Source organism: Cygnus olor, chromosome Z (assembly GCF_009769625.2).
Source record: "Cygnus olor isolate bCygOlo1 chromosome Z, bCygOlo1.pri.v2, whole genome shotgun sequence".
NCBI classification, from domain to species: Eukaryota; Metazoa; Chordata; class Aves; order Anseriformes; family Anatidae; genus Cygnus; species Cygnus olor.
Window position 1 is genome coordinate 44,136,425 of NC_049198.1, and position 24,508 is coordinate 44,160,932.

Consider the following 24,508-nt stretch of genomic DNA (forward strand, 5'->3'; position numbering starts at 1 on the left):
CATTGGGGGGGAAAAAAAGTGTTGTTCTTGCTATCACATAATTCTGCTGGTTTTGTTTGTTTTGTTTTATGTTTTTAGGGCTGGTGGACTGGGTCTTAATTTTGTGGGTGCAAATGTTGTTATACTGTTTGATCCGACGTGGAACCCAGCAAATGATCTTCAGGCTATTGACAGGTATATTCTCAAAATGCATAACTTGATCTATGTTGTACTCTTTTGTTTTGGTTGTGTAATCTAATTGTCCAACTATAGTTTTCCTAAGGGAAGAAATTTTTTACATAGTCTGGCTTATCTGTAAGACAGTAAGAAATGTCTGGTTAAATTATTTTTTTAGGTTTGATGTTCTTGTTTTTAATCCTTATTTTGTATCTTATTTAATATCTTAATCTTGTATTTTATTTTCCATTTTATTTTTGTGGCACTGTTACAGTTGGCTCATAAAAAAAAGTCATAGTTATTGTAACTCATTGTTATCTCTAAAAACAAGTGCTTGGGTAGAGCCGGATGGCATTTTTCCTGTGTTTGTCAGGGCAAAGTACATTGTCATTGACCCTAGTTCAAGTGATGTTTTGAATTCCAGAATCCTTTAAGAAAAACATTTATGTTCTTTTCTACCACACCCTTGTGGAGATTAGTCTTTTACCAGCACTCGCTTCCATGATAGTATTCATTTGTGGAATATTTCTAGGAATCTTGGTTTGTCTTTCCAGGCTCTTTGACCACAGGATGTTCCCTAGGAGTTCAGGACAAACATTTGAATAGTGGAAGTAAAGAACACCAGAAGCCTTAAAAATTCCGTAGATATGTGTATTTTCATGAGGAGAAACAAACTTATTTTTGTTGTCCCATCCAATTATGTAATTCTGCTTTCAGAGTCTTTCTGATATCTAAGAGGTGTTTATGTGCACCTGTCCTACAGAAATACATATATCAGAAATACGTGTTGTTGAAAGGGACCGTCTTTAAAAGAGTCTTCATAAGATCACATTTCTATAAATTGGTTCAGCGTCTCATGAACTTTATATGTTGAATTTTCTGAATATAATCTGTTAGAAATCTCAGAATTTGCCATTTAGATAGTCCACTGCCTGTTCGTTAGTTGTTTTTATGATGTGGTAACTTGCAAAGTGCTTTATAAAGTTAAGAAAGAACAGACTGCCCCAAGTAATCCATGATCTAACTCATGTATAATGCAAATACAAGAATATCTTGTGCAAGAGCAGATGCAGAGGGAGAGGAAAAAGACCCTGAAAAAACATAGTGGAAGTGTTTTTTAGAGAAATGGGAGACAAGCCTTGTGTTACAAAGAGATAAAAGTTTTTGCAGCTGGATGGGCCTGAGAAGAAATGTGGAAAACTAAGGATAAATGAAAAGGGAATTAAATATTGAGAGAGTTTGGAAAAATTGAAAAGTAACTCATAAATGATTTAGAGTATTCCCATTTTGTTGGAATGGTGATTTTTATTTCACTGCCCTACAAGCTTGCTTTATTCTTTAATGATTTAAAAAAATGTTTTTTAATAAGTCACTTTCTTTGCAGAGCTTACAGGATTGGTCAATGCAAGGATGTTAAAGTGTTTAGACTGATATCCTTGGGAACTGTGGAGGAGATGATGTACTTACGTCAAGTTTATAAGCAGGTAAGGTTCACAAAGTATTTTAAATCAAGAGGGTTTTATAGGTGTTTCAGTTTTCATTTAGTTGTCTGACCTAGCCATGTGTCTGATGCAAATAAAATTGAAATCTAATGTACAGAAACTCAAATTATATATGTATCCTAAAGTATACTTTTGTAAATACCATGCATAATTCAAGAATGATGTAAACTGTGCCTTTGGTTGCTAAAGTTAAACTGTAATTTGGTTGTATAATTACTGGCCTACATAATTTAAGAGACATGCTGTCTAGGAAAATGGCTATTCAGTGCTAGAACTAGAAGTGAGTAGAGCTCAAGTACTACCAACAGCTTAGAGACAGATACAAAAAGTATTACATCTCTGGTACCCATAAAACCATAGTTTTGACATTTTTTCTTAAAGTCAAATACACTGATTATTCCAAGGACTGCAAATTTTTCAATATTTGTATGAAACTAAATCTCCCTGACTTCAAGAATTCTTGAATTCTGCCTGAGAAACTATTTACTTATATGTTTTTGTTCCATGTGGAAGGCTTTTTAGTCTCTTCTGTTTAAGCTACTTTGGAAGAGTACATAGTAATTAAAATATTCAGAGATCAATAGAATTAATCTTGTCTGTATTTAGTGTTTACTAAGTAAGTATACAATGCCAAAGGCTATGTAAAAAATAAGTAGTCAAGATACAGAGGGGTGTCAGTAGTTCTTATAGTAGGTATCTGATACTAGATAACAATGAAGTAAAAGATTTGAAATATATGTGTATTCATTTATTCAGTAAAACCAAGCAGGTTCATACTATACCACAGTCTATTATACCACCATCTGCCAGGGAAATTAAAGCAAAATATTCTCCTTTAGGAATTTCTGCCTTCTCTAACTAAAGCTGTGTATATAACGTAGATGCCAGGAAATTCTGACATGTTGTTGGAGCAAACACTTCTGAAATCTCTTGTGTTGTTCTGTTTTAGCAACTACACTGCGCAGTGGTTGGAAGTGAAAATGCCAAGCGGTATTTTGAGGCAGTGCAAGGATCAAAGGAACATCAGGGAGAGCTTTTTGGGATCCATAACCTTTTCAAACTTAGGACTCATGGGTCTTGTCTTACTAAAGAAATCCTGGAGGTGTGAAGTCTTTCCCTTTCACTTTTGGTTATTAGTTTTATATTTTTCCTTTCTCATGAGATATTTTGTCATAATTTTGAATGGAAGCACTTTAAAAAACAGAATGGTGAAACTTAACCATGTGTCTTGGTAGTACCTTAAATGAAATAGGCCTGCCAATTTCTCAGCAGAATATAAGCTAGAAAAATTTCCTTAAATCAAAAAAGGGGGAAAAATTGGATTTTAATTTGCAAAAGTTTGCTAATATATTTCTCTTCTTAATAAAAATGCAGTTAACTTAATTTTGTGATACTTTCACATGCTTTCAACTTCATACACAGTTAAGTTTTATGTATCAGTAGCTCACAGTGAGATTTTAAGCTACAATTCCTTTTGTGAAATATTTTGATGATCATAGTAGTCTTTGTATAGTACATGTGGAGATGGCAAAAACTGTTTAATAAAATTTGCTTAAGGCTGTTTTTTCTCAATGTTACAGGATGGAGTTGTACAACTGAGGTTTCATATTCTGTAGGCTATTGTCCCAGTTCCAAAAAGTGTAGTGCAAATTGTTAAGTATATGCAGTACATATTCCTTTTCTACTGTGCATGTTTGTTGCAACTATTTTGCATCTTAGAATTTTATTCTAGGCTTCTTTCTATCCTTCCCTTTATGTTGTCATTTTGCCTAAGAGCAGGCTGGGGAGAAGCTGGGATATTTGTAATGTGCTATAGCAGTATAAATGTACCATAGCCAAAAGAGTAACACAAAGATGTAAATACATGTACTTTGGGGATATTTAGCTCAAAACGTCTCTAAATTAAATGTAAATTTAAATATGGCATGTAATATGAACATTGTAGCAAGTATTCTGCTGTGGGGGAGGGAAAAAAGGTGTAAAAAATATTGAAACAGTGTAAGATACAATTTATGCAATAGGTTAGTTTTCCTGTGGGTTGTGTGCTCCTGCAGGTTGCAGGTTGGATCAAAAGAGAAGTAAGTTTATTGATAAAATGCAGGTCTTAGTCTTGGGTTTGCTTATTACACTTTTGGTGCTTATACCTCTATAGTAAGGGGAAAAAATATATTGCTAGGTTTGCCTTTGTTAATTTGAGAGGATACAATTTTTGTTCTCTATATATTTTTGATTGTTTTAGAGGGAAGGGCGAGTAGAAGCGGGAGTTATGACAGCAACTACTTGGCTAAAGGAAGAGTCTCCTCCACACAGCTCAGAAAAGGTGAGTTCTCTCTGTGGGATACAGGGCAGAGTGTGAAAGTCTCTCTAATTCCTGACGCTGCAGTAGCAAATGTTGTCAGTATGTTGTTAGGCTGGTAATGCTTTTACATGCGATTGCACTTGCTTTGTTTCATTGGCTGCTTGCCTTTTGTTGTACATACTGTAAATCATTAGATAATGTTCTGCTGTCTGGATTTACAATAGAATATTTTGAATGTCTGGTGTTACAGTATTCTATAACCTTTACAATACTTCGGTATTGTCAGGCGCAATGAAGGTTTTACTAACATATTGTTACTATACAGCAACATTCTTTACTGATGGATTGCTCTGTACTGTCTTAAGAGTGATAGCCTTATGCTATGATATGACCTGATATAACAGCCAGTCATTTAACAATCTGGCACCTACCGCTGTTTGGAAGATTATGGTTAGGTAATTGTGGAAAGGAATAGAGTTGTTTTAGAGGATTGAAAACTTGTTTCAGGCTTTTTGGCCCTCTGTGGAAGACATGGGCTATTTAGTTGATGAAGTAAAACAGTGATTACCACTGCATCAGTGATTTGTTCAGTCATGGCTTTTTAATTTAAACAATGAATCTAAAGGTTTGCTTCTGGAACAAGAAAAGTTTTTCTGTAAAGGCTAGGCTTAAATGAAAACATTTTAACCTTTTATTTATTTTTTTCGACTGAACACACTGTATTGAGTTGATTTGGGAAATAAGCAATGGAGTCTAGAATATGGCCTCTAAGGGTGAAAATACAGTGAATTATACTGAAAATTAGCCACTATCTATTATGCTTTGGAAGGGAAGTTCTGCAGGTAATTATCAGTATTAATTTAAATCAGTGTGACCTCACAGTGGTCATGACCTCAAATTGGACCTGGTGACAAACAGCAACTTTTTGGTGTTATGTTAAATACTCTTATAGGCAGGATTGTATCAAGATTAGTATATTAAGCTGAACTTGTAAAACTTCTCTACATGGAAAAAAGTTGAGTATTTACCCTCTGATTTGCCATTTACATATTGTCATAGTTCTTGTCTCAGTAATATACAATTTTGGAGCTGTATTCTGGACTCCTGTAGGTTTTAAGTGTTTTAATGTTGCCTGGAGGTAATTTTTGTTGGATTGCAGTAGGCTTCAACTAATTTTAGAGCAGAATCTTAAGTACTTACAGCTCCTTTAAACTTTTAGCTGCCTTATACAAGGAGGTTGACCATAGTGCAAAGAGATTTTTTTATGAATACCATTCATAAAAAGGCTTTTTTATGGCTTGAACCATGAAGTCACTTTTCAAACTATACCTTTGAAAGATGGAAAGTTGCAACAAGATTGTTGCAACTGAAAAAATTTGGGTATGAATTAGGAAAATGAATGTTGATTTAGACAACATATGCTGCCCACTGCTGAGATGCATAATAATTTTTTAGTGTTATCTTTATTATTGTTCTGCTAAAGATTTTGTTCTGCCACACTTTGTTTGCAATATCTAACTGCTATAATTTATTTTTCTTTTTTTAGTCTGGACAACCAGACTTTGAAGGACATGGAGATCCCCCAAGCTCTAAGGCACAGTTAGAGAGAGAAGAAATAGATTTTCATGATGATTTTAGTGATGATGATATGCTGGAAATTTCCATGAAAAGAAGTGACAGAAAGAAGCCTTGCAGCATAAATAATTCAACGGTAACAAAGGGACAGCTTTCCTTAATGCAGTGTGGTTTTTCTAAATTGTTGCAGAGAGAAATTGAAACTACCAAAAAAAATGATGATAATGACAATTCTTATCATTCAAGTTCTGATGGTCAGACTACAAGAACAAACTTAAATAGCAAAGGTACTGGTGTTCAGAAACGTCAAAGCCATGCACATGTTTTAGAGCACAGCAAAGCTGCTCAGTCACCAAATGGAACTGACAAACAAGAAATGTGTAGTGCAGATTGGCTTGTTTTATCAAACTCTGAGGAGGAAGAGGACAGAGAAGATGAAGATCAGTGCATTTCAAAGCAAAATGATGTAGTCATGGAAACTGAAAGCAGTTCTGAAGAGAATGATAATATCATCTTTCCAACCCAAGTTCCAGCATGCCACCAAGCAGTGCTTACTAAAAGAGCTGAAATATGTAGCTCAACATCTGAACATCCTGTAGAGTCAGCAAAAGAAAAAGATAGGTTTGTATTTAAGAGAGATGGTAGGCAACTTGGATTCTGTAGTACTGAGTCAAATTTCAGCAAAATCAGGTCTTCTGAAGATGTTAAGAACAGTGCAAGAGATTTGAAAGGTGCAAGTGACGTGAGTGATGAGTCTGATGATATTGAAATTCCCTGTAATTCTGAATCGGGAAAATTGAGAACTTTCAGCTTTCCAAGACGGAAACAAAGGCACGCCCATAGCAATGAACTACGTAACTTCTCCAAGTCTCAGCTGCAAGCGAAGCCCAGTAGAAAAGAAAAGGAAAGTGAATCTCAGAATATAGATGAATTTTCATCCTCTGAAGATAACTTACCGGTTCAGAAGATTCATGCCAGAAAGCAAAGCTATAAGTGTAAAAGCCAGAGACGGACAGTTCGGTTTGGGTCCAAAATCCTCCATCCTATTCAAGATACAATGTGCTCTGTTGTAGAAAACAAGTCCAGGAATTATGCTGGGCATAAAACTTACGCACATAAAGCAGAATTTGACCATCAGGATCACAAAGTGGAATCAATGGACAAGTATTTAGGTGACTAGTCATTTAATTACCTTGCTTTTCTTTAATCTGGAGTAGTAACATGTTTAATATATCACTGGTGGCAGGTTTTAAGTTCTTTTATTCATTATCTTGTTACAATGTACTAAGTTATCTAGTAATGTCTTTCTGTTACTCTTTCTACCTGCTAGCCTTACTTTCCTGTCTTCTGGGGAAATGGGCTGCTCTTCAGTATTTTCTTGAACATTTACTGTCCATTGAAAAATGCTAGGATTAAAGATCTACTAAGAATTCACAAATTGAACTATTTAAACAGTAAAACCGTGAAAGTCTTGACAGGGGTGGTAATTTTTCCTCATGTGCCTTAGTTTTTATTTATGTGACTTAAGAGTTTGAAACACCATGTAGAAGATTTGATTCTGTTAGTGACTGAACTTTAAAAATGAGTATTGCACCCATTAAATCATAGATATTTTGAAACTTCTCCTTTATCAATCTGAAAAAGTCCCACACTGAAATGGCAGCAGCATTAAACTGGATAAATCTAATGATTGTTGTTAATTTCACAGAGCTGGGAAACCTAGGGCTGAGTGAAATTATAACAAAAGTTACAACTTTCAAGTAAAACTTTTTTTAAGATACGATATCCTTCTTGAGGGTAACCGTGTACCTTGAGAGTTTTGGAGTAACCAAGATCTTTGATATCTTTCTCCTAATATTTCAGATGGTGTTCAGGAAGTGGCTTATATGCATTCGAATCAGAATGTGGTTGGATCCAGCAAGGCTGAGAATCGCTTGAGCCGGTGGGCAGTGCGAGATGTATTTGAGTTGAAGCAATTTTCCCAGCTCCCTGCTAATGTAGCAGTCTGTAGTGCCAAGGTAAAGAGAAGTGTTTGGGAAATGTTGGTTTTAGTCTATTTTTATCCTCATTTTTCATCTTCAAAAGCTCTAACAAACTTGGTGGGTTTTTTTGTTAATGGCCACCATGAATGATCAAAGTCACAGAGGATGGGAGGAGGAGGAGGAGGTTCAAATGGTGGTCTAATAAATTACCTTTGTTTTTTTTTCATGTTGGTCAGCTCTGAAAGAGTTGGGAATTGAGCAACAGAGCACCCCTCTGCGTGATTTTTCTCTGAGAGAAACAGTCGGAGTAAAGATTAGGTGTTTGAAATCAAATTCTGTGCCATGTTGTTCTGATTTGAGGCTTGAAAAATCTTCAGTTTGACCTGGATTCAGTTAACAAAAATCCAGTTTCCACAGCACGTGCTAGAATCTCTGTGGCATGGAAAGTCAAACATTAATCAGTTCGAAGATTTTTTTTTTTTGAGGGTGGAAACATGCAGTTGCTATAATGGGTTAAATTAATGGTCATTAAAGTCTGCGCTTAATGTCTGAAACATAAAACTAGAGTTTACTTGGAGAGCTCCTTTGCAGCAACAGATACGTTCTATGCTTTTTGTTGGTCATGCGTCTTTTTTAATTACATTTGGAATACATACAATCTGGAATAAATTCAGGTACAGTTTGTGTATTTTTATTCTTATTACATAGTGGTTTTAATCTACTGTGATTATCTCAACACTTTGATGTTGTTTGCATTGTAATAAACATTTGCATTTTCCTAGACTGATTCTTAAGATGAACGACAAGCATATAATAAGTAATTGGTGAATAAGCAGTTTAGTCTTTACAAACATATTAGCAATCACCGTAGGAATTGTAGATACAAGATTTTGTCGTTCTAGGATGTTGAACATCCACAGTGGCTAAAAGAGTTTCTTCCAGTGTTGTTGATGTACTGTAACTAATAGAGCCATTAGCAGGGATGCCAAAGAATTTTTACACTGGGAAGATCAAACCAGGCCAACTGTTGTAAAGTGAGGCCTTTCAATTCCGACACATTTGCATTAGAATGTCCCTTCTTAACAGAAAAGTAGGTCAAAAATACTCAGGAATACCGTAGAAAGATGCTTTCTTAATGGCAGTTGCTGGTAACATTAATAAAATAAAAGAGAAAGAAAATGTTGAAGGGACAACTTTGAACAAATGGGTGTTAATCCACCTCTCTCAACATTTATTTTGTGAGAGTTCAATTGTATTGTTAGTGTAATTTAACTTTTATTACCTACAGGTTGTGTGACTACAAATATTGTAAATTAATTTCTCTTGTTTAACTTGTCAGTCAGTTTAAGTTGTCTATTTTTTGACTCAGAAGCAATGGTAGTGTCAATTCTTTTGGAGATTGAATGAGGCAGGAAGGTATCAGTAATTATGGAGAAGGCTGCCTCTTGATTTCAGTTCCCGTTCTTGCTTTGACATAGGAACATTAATCTAGAAGTAATGCCCCTATGGCTGCCTATTCTTAAACACGGAGCTTGGAATTTTTTGTTCTATGCTTAAAAAAAAAAAAAAAAGAGCTGCCAAAGCCTCATAAAACCGTCTGAAAAGAGTATCTACTTAGAATGCAACTGTTATTATGTTCATTTATTCATTATTTTAGTTTCAAAACCTTTCTGTGAAAAACATGATCATTTTTGCTCTTCTGACCATCAGACCATTTTTCAATTAATTTGCATTAGTTGAAGTTTGGTTTCATTGTCAGAGCAACTAATTTATCATAATTAAAGGGCTGATTTCAAATGAAGCTTACACAAAAAGATTTCAACAGATTAAAATAGTATTACATCTAATATTAAAAATACAACTAACAGTTTAAGTTTCCATCACAATTTTAGGGAAACAGTGATAGTCTTAAATCCTGGAATTTTAACTGTAAGCTGATAGTTCTTGAAAGAAAAACAAAATTTTTGACAACTGAAATTTCTCATTGATTTTGCTTTCTAGCATCATTATTCTAACGGGGGTCTAAAATTACTGTGTAGCTGTTTCTGTTCACTTTGAATGATCATTTTTTTAAATAGAAGGTTTTTTATAGTTATTTTATATTGAAGCTTTATTTGATAGCATCATGAAGACCTATGAATATGTCCTTTTTTTAAGCACATTTAATCAAATCTTCTGATTTTCTATGTAAGACTGAACAAAAATTGATATTTTCAATTCATAAGTCTCTTTTGGACAATCATAAAATATTTTTTGTGCTGTTCAGTTTATCTATGTCAACTCTGTCTTTCTGCTTTGATCTGCAATCTGTCTATAATAAGGTGTTTCTGTCTTTAATTTTTTTGTTAAGAAATGACTCTTTGGGAAAGGAGTGCAAGAACACTGAAAACTAACAGAGCATTCCATTGAAGTGGATGTGTTTTCTGTTTGGAAATACTGTTTTTTCCTGCAGATCTTAAAGACTAACTGAAGCATTTTTCTGTCTACTTATGTACGAATTTAGAACAACAGGAGTAGAAAGCAACAACATAATAAGCATTAAGTAATAAGCAAAAATAATAAGTAATAAGCAACTAAGACAGCCTCATGAGAATATTGATATTTTGTTGAATTCATCTTGTTTCCTATCCACAGTGGATAATCTAGGTTTATTAGTCCTTTATTGCTGAAGCATGAAGACTAATGTAGGCACTTAAGTTGCCTACAAGCATCCATGAGGATGCTTTCTTCAAAGTGTGAAAAGTTCCATGGGAAGAAGGTCCTTGGGAGTCAAGGTAGAAGGGTTGGGGGACAGGAAGTTTTCGTTTGTCAAAGAAAGCTTTGCAGAAATTTAGGAAATCTTACTTAAGAACATGAGTAACTAATGAATAAATAAGCTTGGATTTGAATTGATTATAAAAAGTGTAAGATTTGAACTTAAGGATAGGAAAAGGTGTCTTGACGATAGTTTCTTTCCTTAATTTGACTTCAGAAAGTCTGTGAGATCTGGGCAGTGGGTACTAATATATGTTTTTTGAAGTGTAGGTTTCAGTTGAGCGTGTTTTCTATCCAGTAATGAATAGTCAGTCTGTCCTTAATGTTACTTGTGCTATGATTCATGTATCATCTGCCTTTTGTCTGATTAATAAACATAGTATGTTAACCTGCTATTGTTCCGTACCTCTAAAGGCATAGGGAAACAAAATCTTGGTTCTTTTTCACAAGAAACAGCTCTTGCCACTATTTATTATCTTCTTGTTTGCTTTGTGCTCCAGGTTCCAGAACTGTGCTGATACACACCTTTAAGTCTGTTGCAGAGCTTTTGACTCTTCTTTCTGCAGAGGTATTAGGGAGCACAGTCATACTCTCAATTCTTGTTTGTTTTCAAATGAATTGTACAAACTGACTAGTTTAGCTAGGAGTCCACTCTTACAATACGGTATTCTTGTTAGTGTGGATGTCCACAGATCCTATGTGATGGCTGAAAATTCAGTTGGGTTGGGTAACAGCAATCAGAATATGAAGTGTGCCATCATGAAATAAGAGTAAAACATGTGAGAGCTGTCTCAAATTCTCAGCTGTGAAAAATTAGACAAAATCTAAAACTAGTAAAAGTAACAAGATGAAATATGCATTAAGTAGACAAACGAGAGAGTAAACCACATCTTGGATGACTATTACTAGCCAAACTGAGTACTGTCCAGTATTTGAATTAAAGAAAGATAACTATTTGAAGATAGTTTGTATACGACAACGGAAGAAGCAAGCAAATGTGGCAGTCTTTATCACATGCTCTTGAAGAAACTAAAAGATACTGTATTTTGGGGAATATCTACCCTTTGTCTGATGAGGTCATCAGAATGCATAAAAATGGAAGAAGATTCTGTAGCTGTAGGTAAGATGAAGAAGTGGTTTTCAGTGAAGAGAGAAGCTGTTGTCATCTGATGGAAGGAGCTATCATAAATAGACATCTGTAGCAGTGTATATCTGCTTTAACTTTAGTTTTCAAATATAATAAGGTACTTAAAAGATTAGAAATTTTAATTTATTTACTTTAGATAGACATGGTATTTATACATTTAGATATCCCTTAAAGGCAGAAAACTAGAATTATGGTAACAATATTTTAGCCTCCTAACAACAGTTTCTGAATCATACACATTACCTAGTGTCTGAAAATTGTCCAAATTCTGCCCATTGACCACAACTGGCAATGTAAGATCAATGTAGATTTGGAGAAGAGAGGACAGAAGAGCAGAACATACTGTTATATGATAATCTCTCCCAAAGAGCTGGTGTTTCTGATAGTGCTCTTTATGTGAAAGGCACTGAAGTGTCAATAATAAGAGGTGTTTCTTGTTCCATGCAGAGATGTGGCAAACAACTGTTCTGAACAAATTTTGGAGATACAGGTTATATCTCAAGTAATTTCCACTAAGTCCATCCTCTGCAAGTTCTGGGATATGCAATGTATTTTTAGAACTAAGTGTTTCAGAGACCAGTCAAGTGTGTCTCTCAGATTGCAGTTTGCAGTCTTTCATAGCAAGTCATAAATAGCAAGACATAAATTATGTCATAGCAAGACAGAAATTATGGTCAGCTGTCTGATACCATGATGCAGAGAGTATCACACCAGACTTCAGTGTTCTAAACTCCCGAGTGGAAAATGCATGTCATTTAGTGTGACATATCTACCACAGTAAAAATTACTGAGAACTGTTCTTTGCAGCCTCCTTACTCATACAAACACAGAAGAGACTTCATCTGCTGTTTCACAGTAGATTGTTTCTACGAAGGGTTTTCTGGTCTTTCGTATAGAAGTATGAAGGAAAAAGATTGTTTTTAAAAAAAAGATACTAGAGTAATGATCTTGTTTTGCCTGCATTTTCTTTGTTGTTTTTAGGCTGCTCTAATGCCTTTGAGTCATCTTTGTTCTGCATTTTATTTTCAATTCAAATCTTCTGTTTATACATCTGTGCAAATAGACTTGGTTAGAAATTCTCTTTTCATCAAACGAGTGAAAAATTGTGTCTATTGCTTCATCACTATTAAAAAAAATAGTTCTTCATTTGTTTTTTCAGCTATCTTGTGTAACTGCAGAAAAAAAAAGGATATTGAAACCAAAAACTTCTAAAATCAAAAACTGTGAAAGAAACCTGTAGACCAGACATGGTGGCCTTCTAAAGCCAGAGTGTAATTTTCAGACTAGATGTACAGTTATTTCAGCCTTTCAGGAAACAAACAAAGAAGTCTTGAGATTCATTCATGTGATACTTTGTTCAAAATTCTTTTGGCATTGTGAATTTTAGGTAAAAATGGAAGTGTTAACATTTTCTCTAAAATCTTAATCATCTCCTAAGTATTTTAGAGGTTTTTTTCCTGGTGGGTTCCAGGTTCCAAAGCAACCTGCAGTGTAGGAGCTTGTTACTTACTTTGTTTTTTTTGGGTAACTTGCACTGTTTTTTGTGAAGCTTTTTCTTAGGTACAATAAGGAATAGAAGCCTCCCAGAGTCAAGATTAAATATCTTCTAATGTTTCTAGTCTATTCTGAATTAAATGACTGCATTCCTTAATTAATTCCCTAATTAATTGGCAAAAACAACCCGTGTGAAATATTTTACGCAAGTACAGAAGTCTGAAGTAGGCTTTCTTTACTTCTTGTAAAGCTGAACTTGTGAAGTATTTCTTCAATAGGAATCCTGGGAATGGGGGGTGAGGAGGGGGAGCTGAAGCATGGGGAAGACTTTACAGAAGGCATGGATGTGTCATAAAAAAGTCAAAAATAGGAATAGGGCATACTAAATAAATTGAAAAAATGATGTCCCACATTAGAGCTAACTTGCCCTTTTTAATATGTGGAAAAGAATTAGTCGCATAGAACTTCTACTGTACCTGTTGAATATGTGGAGTCTTTTTTTTTTTTCATCCAACTGTATGTTTTCAACTTAAGTTTACTTAGTTTTACTGAAAAGAAATGTACAAAGACAGCCATTCAATTGAGGATTAATCACTATGGCAACAGAAATGTGGTGCCTGGAAAGGGGGAGGATGTATTCTCCCCTCTGCTTCCTGCCAGCTGTCATATTCAACCTCTGTGGCATGAATTCAGGCCAAAATATAGACTGTGACCAGCTCTAAGAAACTATATCTGTATTTTTATAAATTGGTACAAGAATCACACTATAAAAGAAGACTTAATCCTCTGAATTGGATGACAGACATTTGGCAGTCTTGCCAGTGTTGGACAGAGAAATAACGGGATGCTTTGTAGTAAAACCTGGATTAATGGTAAACCCCTCTTTATGTTATTGCAATGTGGTGTAAATGAGAGAACTAAGCATGCTGTCAGCCTGAGAAAAAAACGTGCCCTTTGTATTTCCAATGCAGATTTAAGTGCTGTTGAGAATACTGTAAATAAAAAAGTTGTGTTATTAAGAACTTCTCTTTATTGTATTTGTACTGCATTGACATTTTGTAGATTATTTAAACAAAGACTTTCTATCAGTTATAGTAACTCTGATTGCAGTGTGTTTGCACAGCTTTCAGGCTGAACAAGTTTAGATACTTGTTTACAATGAGTAGGCTTTTGGGAGATAACATTCCATTATGCTTGCTCTTCTGGGATGGGGAATGCCATTCAGCTTTAAAGTAATTGTTCCCAAATGATTGGCCTGTAATGCTGCTTTATAGAGATTACTGTTTCAGTTTACAATGGAATTAACTCTTTCAGTATGGTGTAGGTATTTTTAAATTTGGTGAGCATGTAAGTGACATTCTGTGATGCAAGTAGTTGCATTTTCTTTATGGTGTACATGCCTGGCTTTCTGTTTTGCTGCTGTTTAGTGGAGGGGTGGGAGTGCAAAAGAAGGTAGATGAAAATCCACAGACTTCTGTTGGAATAAAGTTAACCTTAGCTTTGAATTTTGAGATAGGCTGATTATCTCCTCTCATCCAAACAGTAACAATAAGTATGTTGATTTATGGCATTGTGTTAGTTGCGAAAAGGTAATATGGTTTATAGGAATTTTTTATTTAAAAAAAAAAAATCAACAAATTAAACGAAACTGCTCCTAATGAGAAAATTTGCTGGTACTGTATTGGAGAAGAAACAGTGGAACTGGGAAGTAAATGCAAAACAGAAAGAAAGCAATCTGTCCTCATATGACTTAGTAGGCTATTTTCCACTGCCAAGCAAAATACTAGAGTCTGTGTAGTCCCTAGTCTCTCTTTGGATGAGAAAAAAAAAGTGGAGATGACAAATGGGAAAATAACTGTATAGTGCTCTGATAAATTTTCTTTTATCAGCAAGTGTAGCTCCATGCTCTGGTAAATATAAATGTGCAAGTCCTGCTCTGTGTGTTGGCTGAATATTTTGGAGGAGTAATTGGAACACTGGATAAGTCTAAGTCTAACTTCTTTCTTGTAGCTTGGATGGTATTTCAGCTATTGGTCTGCTAGGATATTATCAAATATTAGGTGTCATAGAATTCATTTTAATTCAGAAATAATATGAATACAATTGTTCAAGAGTATTTTAAAATTCCAAAGTAGGTTAGCTTTATTTTCTAGACAGTTGAGCTACTCAACGTTAGCCATACAATTACTTCTAATTCTCATTCTATAATCCTATTCTGCTAGAACAATAGACCAGTTCAATCTGTGTAAGACTGCCTTTCAGTTAGGAAAGTTAAATTCAGAAGGAAAATTAATGTACGTGTTAGAAATTGATTTAATATACGATAAGATTCAGGCATATTTCAAACTAGGATGTGTAAGTCACTGTAACGCTTTGAAGTACATAATTTGTTCAGTATTACATCATCTGTAAGTAGAAAAGCAATTCTGCTTTCTTTTAAAAATTAGGTGGAAGCATTCAGATTATTCAAAGAAAGTAGCTTTTCTATGATCTTGAGTGGAGGGACCTTAATTTTAGATAAACTACGTGAAATTTTCAGAGGACACTATTATACTCCGTTTTCCTTGGCATGCAAAATGATTGAGGAAGAAATTCTTGTTGGACATGAATATGTGTAGAAGAGAAAAATGAGACCAAGGACAAACAGGTAACAAACATTTTAGTCTGTTTATATCTGATATGTCCTGACAAGTATGTAAAATGTAGACAAAGTAAAAACGCTATCTAAGAATAGCATATATTCAAGAACAGAATATAGAAAAGTCATACTTTTGGATATATATTATCCAAAAGACTACTGGGGAGTGGGTGTGGGGGGAACCAAAAAAAAAGGAAAACTAATGGGGAAAAAAAGATTAACTGAAATAATATAGAATTGTAATTTGGGTAGATAAAGTCACTGAAATACAATGAGTATCACTTGGTCAAAATAATAACAATTGCCCAGTATCTGCTGCAACTTGTAATATACCTGAGAAATCATCTGTTTTGTCAGGTTTCGAGGATAGTGGGAAAATGCAAGGTAAAATATGGCATACAGTTCTGTTACTTGCTTGCATGCCAAGTTTTAAGAGGATAGTCGTACTGAACTCAGTTTTCATGCTTTTTTCTGATTGAGGTAACAAGATATTTGAGAAGGCCATTCTTGTTCACTTCGGAAACAAAAACAGACAACAAAACTCTTCAAGGGATGGTATCCTGGATATCAGGCAGCAGTGGTTTCATATGTAGAGAAAAGCTAGTAACACTGCTTCAGATGTGAGTGGGGAAGTCAGAGATGGGAATTGCTGCTGGAAAGCAGTATCTGGCAAGGTACCTACCATAATGATTCTTCAGTTAAGCAGTAGCAGAGGGGAGGATACTCAGATGTCGTGCAACTATGGCTGAGGAGTAATTGTGCAAACATGTTTTCATCTTCAGGCTTCTGTAGGAACTTCATTATCCTCAGTCTGGTTACTCAAGAAAATGCCATAGGCAAGAAGAGACAGCCTAAAAAAAATAAGTATCATCCCTGCACCTGTGTCTTTTTCTCTACTCATCTCACTGCTAGACTCTGCTCATCTGCTCTATCACACGTTTTCATCTTGCTGTACATAAAAAGATGAACATTGTTCTCTGTTGCTTTGCTTGAAGAGGCTACAGAGAAAAAGGGGGAAGTCACAGGCCTAAGATGATCGGTCACGTGTGAGGATGCTCATGCGTTTGCAGTCATTGCCACAGAGCACAGCCACCTCTCTGTGCCTGTAGCAGGAAGGACATAGGCAGAGGTTTTGTACCGTCAAAAATAGGCACGAATTGGCTTGAGTACGTGTATGCTGTTTTAAAAACTCCTGTAACTGTGTGGTGGGAGGCGCACAGAGCAATCAGATCCAAGAGCTGTTGGAATCTCTAAGCAGAAGTGACTGCTGCACTGTAGCACTTACATTTTTGCTTGATTCTCAGCTGCATGTCCGTGAAGAGCATGAGTCTTTAAGTGTGTACTGATGTGGGACTTCAAAGGTGCAGGTGCTGGACTCATGGTTACAGCCGGTGTATAATATGTAACTCAAAGAAATTGAAACTCATTGTTAGTATCCAGAACCTTAGGTATAGTTTTATGAGTGAGACGCATACCTAACAAATGAAGAAGGAATAGAGGAAAATACCTTCTGTGGCAGAAAGATAGGAAGGGTGTACATACCGTGTTTAAGTTGAAAATCCCAGAGTTTAAATGGAACATGAAATGTGAAAATGAATGGTTTCTCTGACATTTTTTTCATGAGTGGTAAGAGTCCCAAGGTTTTCTGAATACTTCTAAAACTGTTTTCTGCAAAGTTATGTAATGACCACTCTTCTTTCCTAGGCTCTTTAGAGCCAATGCAATAAATGAAGATGGGACAGGATAAGAAAATAAGTGTAAAACAGGAAGAAATAACTGCTCATTTACATGGTACTTTCCATCATTGACAATAACACTTCAGAATTTCATTTTACTGTTCTTTTTACATTCCACACACACCCCCGCCCCCCCATTTCCTGGGATATTTTCTGCAGTGTAACCTTTTCTCGTGTAACTTTTTTTTTGAATCCAAAAAATGTTGCTTCTACTGATCAACTTGTATCTATAGCTTTTTGGGTGTGTTATATACATGCCTGTGTTTGAAGATAAGTTTTCTATTTCTCCTAAACTTTGTGCTGAGATTTTCTTGGCAAAGAGGAATGGCATAAGTTTGAAGACACTGGTAAAAATATCACATTCAGTAATTCAATAATACATTAGTGCTTTTTGTCTTTGGTAAAAGGAATTTAGGTGTTACTTGTTTCCCATGCCAATGTACAATGGTTTGAGAAAGGAGAAAATGGGAAGAATGCAGTAACATATAAAGGTGTGTTACAGGTAATTCAGTATATGTGCACTTAATTTATCAGATGACCAGTAAGTATGTGGTGAAGTTTAAAGGGAAACTTCCACTTCGAGCAGTGGAAATTTCTGTGTGTACTTTAACATAGTTAAGTATTTAATAAAGACTCCTTTTGTAATTGCTGTCAATCCTTTTTTAAAAAAATCTTCTAAAATACATTTGGGATACACTAATTATTGCTTTAGCTTTACATCATATATTTCAGAAGGCTAATTAGAAGATGTGCACTGCAGTACACAAAAAAAAAAATTAACACAGTAATGTGTGTGATGGCATAATGTTTGGCAAGAATTCTTTTTCATCAGCATGTTCTTTTGAGAAGTTCGACAACACTTGTGGTTATCTAAGTAAATTAATTAATATACAATACTATAAGTTAAGCAAAGGTGAAGTGCACTTCCAATGCACAGAGTCCTTGGGGTGAAGGATTTTTCTTTCCTGTATTATTCCCTTCTTCAGATCATAAATTTTCGAATGGGAGACCCTTTGTATGAATACATTGTGGAATGTGCTAGTGTCAGTAATGTAAGAACAACAGTCAGAGGTTCCTAGCTGAATGAGATTCAATCGATTTGTCTTACTCTGCAAGATTGCCTGAGGCATATGACATATGTGCTAATTCAGATTCACAAGACCAGGTTTCTAAAGTCAAAGTGGAATTGGATGTAGGAACAGATAACGGGAGGGACACATGATGGTGTGATGGTAGAGAAAGCACTTGGGGAAAAGAAAATAGCTGTCAAAAGGAATTTTGCATCATAAAATAGATTTGAATCGTTAAGTTAGAAGGCAAGTATTTAAAGGGAATCAAAAAAAAATCATTTTTGAGAGGGAGGAAACAGTAGAATTAATGATTAACAGATGACATCAGATTCAAAAGAAAGCTAAGAAATACAGTGCTGGAGTGTTGATTGAAATTTTTGCTTTTTTAATGGTAATACAAGTAGAAAAATACAGGGAATATTTTCATGTATACATGTGGAAATGTTATCAGTAGCTTGAACATCAGCCATGTGTCATTCAGAGTAACAAACTTCAGATTGGACCTTTAGACAGCCCTGACCCATCTTGAGAAAAACTACTGAAACAAGTGTTTTAGTTTTACTGACAAAATGCTTAGGCACAAAATGCTTAGGCTTATCATGCATATATATATTTATATATATGTATATGAATATGAGTTTGGGGCTGGATTTAAGTTGGCAAACTCTCAGAAACATTCTGAAGTTCAAGAGAGCCAGTTGTGTTTCAGCCTAACTGGGTGCCATGTAACTAATTGGCCTTGCTCCAGAGAGCTGTGATAAGATTTTCAAGAGTAACTCACAGTGGCCATTAGCTCTCACAACTCTTGTGGTAACTTGTTTCCACAAACTTTTTCTAGAGTCAGGAAAAATCTTTGAGCTGCTAATTTGGGTAGAAAAGGAGGAACCGTCTGTGTGTATACAGTGATACCTCGCTGTTTCTTTCCGGTTGGCAGTGGTAGTCAATGTAGTTAAGTTTTGTACTTCCACAAGCAAATATGCCATCTCTGAAGTTATTTACAGTTAGCAGTTTTTAACAGAAATTGCTTGTCTTTGCAGAATTATACGACTTCCAGTATGTCTACAAAATTTGCCTTTTTTTCCTCCAAAGAGTTTTTAATCTGAGTGTGAACAGATATGTAAGCAAAGTGTTGCTGCCTTTTATACTTTGGTCTTGTTTATTAAGTGGTAGTTGAATGTACTTTTCTGGAGGCTTTAAATACTTTTAAAACAGGCATTAACATGGTCGGGCTTGTATTCTACAGTTATTATTAGATTACACAATCCCAATTTCCTGACAGAGTGACAAATACTCTATGTATTGTCACAGTAAAGTCTGAATGCTATAACTATTTAGTCATGCCAAAATTACATCAAAACAGATATACTTTAAAACTGGCATTGGTTTATTTTTTTCAAATATGTTTTCCCGACTAAGTTCTCCATCATCCATGCAAATGTTTTTTTTTAAAAAAAGGAAAGAAACCTGTAAAAATTTTAAATATATACAGAATTAGCAAGATAACAATAGAATATTTATGCTACAGATGACATCTGCTAATTCAATGTTAATTTTGTTATCATCATAATATTGAGATATAGACAGTTTTTTTATCTTAATTTTAATTGGAGCCTTGTTTTCAGTTTTGTTTACTGTAATAACATATTGAAATTCTGATGTTTGGAATTGTTCATGTAGCTTAAAGAGTGAAAATCTATACCTGTATAAACTCTCTTTGTATGCTAGTTTGAGGTTACTTGCCAAAGTAATGGATTGGGAACAGATGTGCAATCCTAAAGCTCAAGAACATTGTGAACAGCCCATGGAAATAAAGGAAGTGGACATGGATCAAATAGAAACACATTGGGAAGAAACACTGTAGATCCAAAACCAAATTTTGAACTGCAGATGACAAGGTGTGAACACAGTTTGTGCTTTCATCTTTCAGATAGTATCAGTAGGGGGACTGAGGACATCATTAAGCAGTTTTTTTTCCCTGACTTCGTTTTGGGGAAAAGATGGTGTAGCTTTTCTGTTTTTCCTTGTCCCCCCCCCCCGCCCTGTTCAAATGCATTCTTTACTTTTCATATTCCTGTTGGCTTGCCTTTTGGGAGAGGAGAAAAGTGCACAAGAACTTAGGTGAATTTCTGGGAGGGGAAAAGAAAAAGTATAATATTTTTGTGCAAGAAGTTGACTGTCAATGCATGATGAGTTGACCTGTACCAGTCTTCTTGAATTCAATTGATGTCCATTAAAATTAAAATTTGCAATCTCCATGTAAGAGTCATCATGTCTACAGTGTGTTTTGCTCTTATCTGTATTATAATGTAAGTAGAATGTGTAGTTGTTTTCTCCACATTTTCAGGCAAGCGTAGTGATACTTTCAAAAGTAACCTTACATGTTTTATAAATTGTTTGTGTGTTAGATATTTTGGTATTGACAAAAATGTTCTTACCTTAATTTTGGTATCTCTATTTGTATCACTATATATAATAATACATATTATCAGGAATTATTAGGAAGCAGAGAATCTAAGTAATATTGTACTAAATAAATCAAGTAAGATATATATCTATTAAGACTATAACATACAAATAAATCTTTTTTTTTTTCTATTATATTTGGAGGTTCTAACTGAGGTTTGGGTCCCGTGGCCTGAGATTAAGTATTCATATAACACCTGTTAATGCATTAGAGAACTTTGTGATCTTTCAGTTATCCTAACTAACATGTTTGGTACAGTATCCCAGTTTACTCTTAGAGAACTAAGACTTCCCTTCGCTGTACCAGGAAGCTTGTGACATACCGGAGAGTTTACAATGCAGCTCTGAATCCCAGTCTTAGCACACAAATTCTTGAGCTTCAGAAGCAGTCACAACAACACTGTTTCAGAGACACAGCTGTTTTGACAATTTCCATGTCTTGTTTTGCTAGAAAGATGAAGAAACCCTTGAAGAAGAGATGGCGGGGACGAACATTATGAAAAGAGGGAAAGAAATGATGTTGAACAGTAAGCAACACCTCTATGTTGTGCATCCTGTGATCCAGAAAAACAAAAAAGTACACAGAGTGGGTTCAAACACCTTCTTGGTTGGAAAGACACCCAAAGAAATCCGCAGGTGAGTCTGTTTTGGTGAGAACAAAGTAAAATTCTAAGCTTGAAATGTTACTGTTGTCTTCGTTTCAACCCTACTCAGAGAATACTGATGATTTTCTGTGGCAAGAGCAGAACTAATGGGACACTTCCACTCAAACTTTACGGAGTAGCATAATTGATTAATAAAACAAATGGAACCCACAAATCAGTTTAATGTGTTGGTTCGGTCTGTCATACGTTATATGACACTGTGCAGATGTCATCACCACAGTGTTCATGGTATGTGCACCATGCAGTATTGCAAACTAATGTTTTAGCTGTTTAGAAACAAGAAATGTTACAGTGTGAGCTTCTGACTGCTTGCTGGTTTTGTCTGGATTTCATCACTTTCATAGAAAGACTGTAAAAAGATTGGACATTATATATACTTTTTATCATGAAACTCAGTATCTTTTTAATATCTTTTAATATGTTTTTTCCCCTTCATCTTTGGAAAGATAAGAGTTTTTCTGTCTCATTTTTCCTTTTTCCCCAAATTGTTGCTGTTAGTGTTGATAATTAAATTCCATTGGTACGTAGATAGCCATGTGGTATGTGGAAAAGAAAGTGGAAAGCTATTGCTAAGTCGGCAAACCTGGATTTGGGATTTGGTATATATTTTTAATTTGGCCTTGTGACAAGGAAATCACTATGGTAGTTGGTATATAAGTAATTTTGAAAATTACTTCTTTTGTTCCTAATTAAAGTTGTCGGTTATAAAACGTTTTTTCTTCTTGATAATTACAGGAGACAATTTGAGGAAATGGTATCCCACTTCAATATGGGATCAGTGGAAGAACTTGCAGAACATATTACAAAAGTTACATCAGAAACACGGCAGAAGATGTTGAAAGAATTTTACGTTTCAAAACATCCAGAGATGGCATCTTTATTTCCAGTTGAAATACCAGCACAAGTTTCTCACGACTATGTGGAAAGAGAAGCGGATGCAAGAAACTCCAGAAAAAGAAAATCTGTAGTTAATTTTGGAAGACGCAAGTCTAGACTTTCATCAGCTAAAGAACTTCTGAGTGGAGCTACAGGAATGCAGAAACAGCAAAGCTGTGAAGAAGTAGAGCAACTTCACAATGACTCCTGTTTGCAAGATAATGTGTGTGTTAAAAATACAAAATACAAACAATCACTCACTGATGCTACTCAATATATTGAAAGGAGAAACAGTCAGGCATTCAAGGATTTTATGGCATCTGGTTCATTAAGCAGTAAATCAGAAATAATTGAGGTGCTGTCTGTAAAAAGTTGTGAAGAACAGCAGGATTCAGAAGTAACAGAGCTGCCAAGAAAAAGATCCCTGTCTCAGTCAGAAAACAACGAGAGAAAAGCTAAGACTTATAAGAAGTCTTTTGTGGACTTGCTTGGAGATACCTCTATTCTCAATGACCTCTTCGGAAATGGTGGAAATGAGCCTACGGAATCACCAAGGAGAATCCCTTCAGGGCAAGTAGAAAAATCAAAGGAGAGACCGAAAGACTTCTGGGACATGCTGAATGAGCAGAATGAGGAGAGCCTCAGAAAGCTCACAGACCTGGCGGTCATAGAGGAGCTGTGTGAAAGAGCACCTCATCCACCAGTGACAGAAAACAGAGGTGTATGTGAAAGTTCTCTTTGGAAAAAAAATGAGAACTTTCTATGGAAAAAACACAATACAGATGATCCAGATGAACCATCCATTGCTACATCTTGTGATGTAGTAAAATGAAGATTTTCTACATGACTTGGACTATAATTGTTTTAGTTAAATGAACATTAAAATGGGTAGAACTTCAGCAAAACATGATACCTCCATGAAATGAAATGTAAAGTGATGAAATCATATTTATGATGATACCAATGTATATTTTACATTGACTAAATTGTATATTATCGTAAGCTATGACATACCAATTTTAGATTAAATTCTTTTTGAATGTTTTGAGTGCACTTTGCTTTCTTGAATCCTGATTATATTCCTAGAGTCGGTAGCAGTGCTAAGCAGTTTTACCCCTGTGTGCACATTTGCTACCCTCAGATATCTTGGCAGCATCTGACTATGGTAACAGGATTTGACAAAGCAACTCTTCATATTTTCTGAGCTACTGAGGACTCAGGAGCTTCCAGAGACGGGTGATTTCTAGACTGCAATGGATTTTTTTTCTTTGATGTTGCTTGGTCTCTCTTCAAAGCTGTGGAGCTTCTAATTAACTTCAGTATCCTGTGGCAGTGAGTTCCTCAGCTTAGTTGATGTGAAGGAGCACCAATTTTAGTTTGTTCACTGTCGTCTTCAGTGTGAGACCTACTGCATGTTAAATGATGTGAGATGTCAAATTTCATCTGTCAGTACACTTCTCCCTTTTTTTATTTTTATAGACTTCTCTGATGCCTTTGTCAGATTATGTGGTCTGAACAATACTTTGGTGTTGGTAACTATGTAAGGAAAAAGGTTTCTATTTTCAAGTGGAATAAAATATATTCTGATTTCTAGCAAATTTCAAGAAGAAGGTATTGCCATTCAGTAATTGAGACTCATTGTCTCTTCATTTCATACATGTATTTGGTTTGAAAAGATACGGGTGGTACAATAATGCAAAACAAATATGGCCTATACTTGAAAACTGTCATTTCTTGCTCAGCTTAACAAATGAAACAAGTTTCCTTTTATAAGTACTGTATCCTGATTTTATTTAAAAATTTTAATAAAAATGTTTTATTAATTTTTTATTTTATTTTTTAAAACTATGATATGGTATCTTATGCGCACTTAAAAAAAAAATACCATGCTACTGTGTATATGGACTGTCAGGTTTTTTTTCTAAACTCAGGCTTGGGTAGTCTTAAAAAAAAGATGAAATAACTTTGAGGAAATAAACTGTAATCTGTTGAGTTGGTTTTGCTGTTGACACTTAATATTACTGTAAAGTGCATTGCAGCCTAAAGTCAGCTTCTGCTGATAGTTGGAAGTTTTGTCAGTTGTGTTATGCTTAATACAGTGAATACAATTACGTAATTGTAATCCTTGCTGCACTACATCAGTTTACTCCA

General features: G+C 35.1%; 1 protein-coding gene across 4 annotated transcripts in view; it reads left to right on the plus strand.

Annotated features, from left to right (window-relative positions):
* The window catches only part of ERCC6L2 (ERCC excision repair 6 like 2), a 55,534-nt gene extending 31,358 nt beyond the window's left edge, over positions 1-24,176 (plus strand). The window contains exons 12-19 of one of the 4 annotated variants that reach the window (XR_005815190.1): positions 79-174; positions 1,541-1,640; positions 2,608-2,760; positions 3,898-3,978; positions 5,504-6,704; positions 7,396-7,550; positions 20,079-20,248; positions 21,268-21,425. Coding sequence is in view for 3 of the 4 variants with exons in the window: in XM_040540778.1 (XP_040396712.1) it covers positions 79-174; positions 1,541-1,640; positions 2,608-2,760; positions 3,898-3,978; positions 5,504-6,704; positions 7,396-7,550; positions 21,268-21,452; positions 22,217-23,189 (2,944 nt within the window). In the remaining variant the exon portion in view is untranslated. Of the gene's footprint in view, positions 1-78; positions 175-1,540; positions 1,641-2,607; positions 2,767-3,897; positions 3,979-5,503; positions 6,705-7,395; positions 7,551-9,864; positions 19,795-20,078; positions 20,249-21,267; positions 21,453-22,216 lie in introns of those variants that run through there. The other 3 variants (XM_040540778.1, XM_040540779.1, XM_040540780.1) reach the window with 3 other exon arrangements.
* Positions 24,177-24,508: the final 332 nt, after the last annotated feature.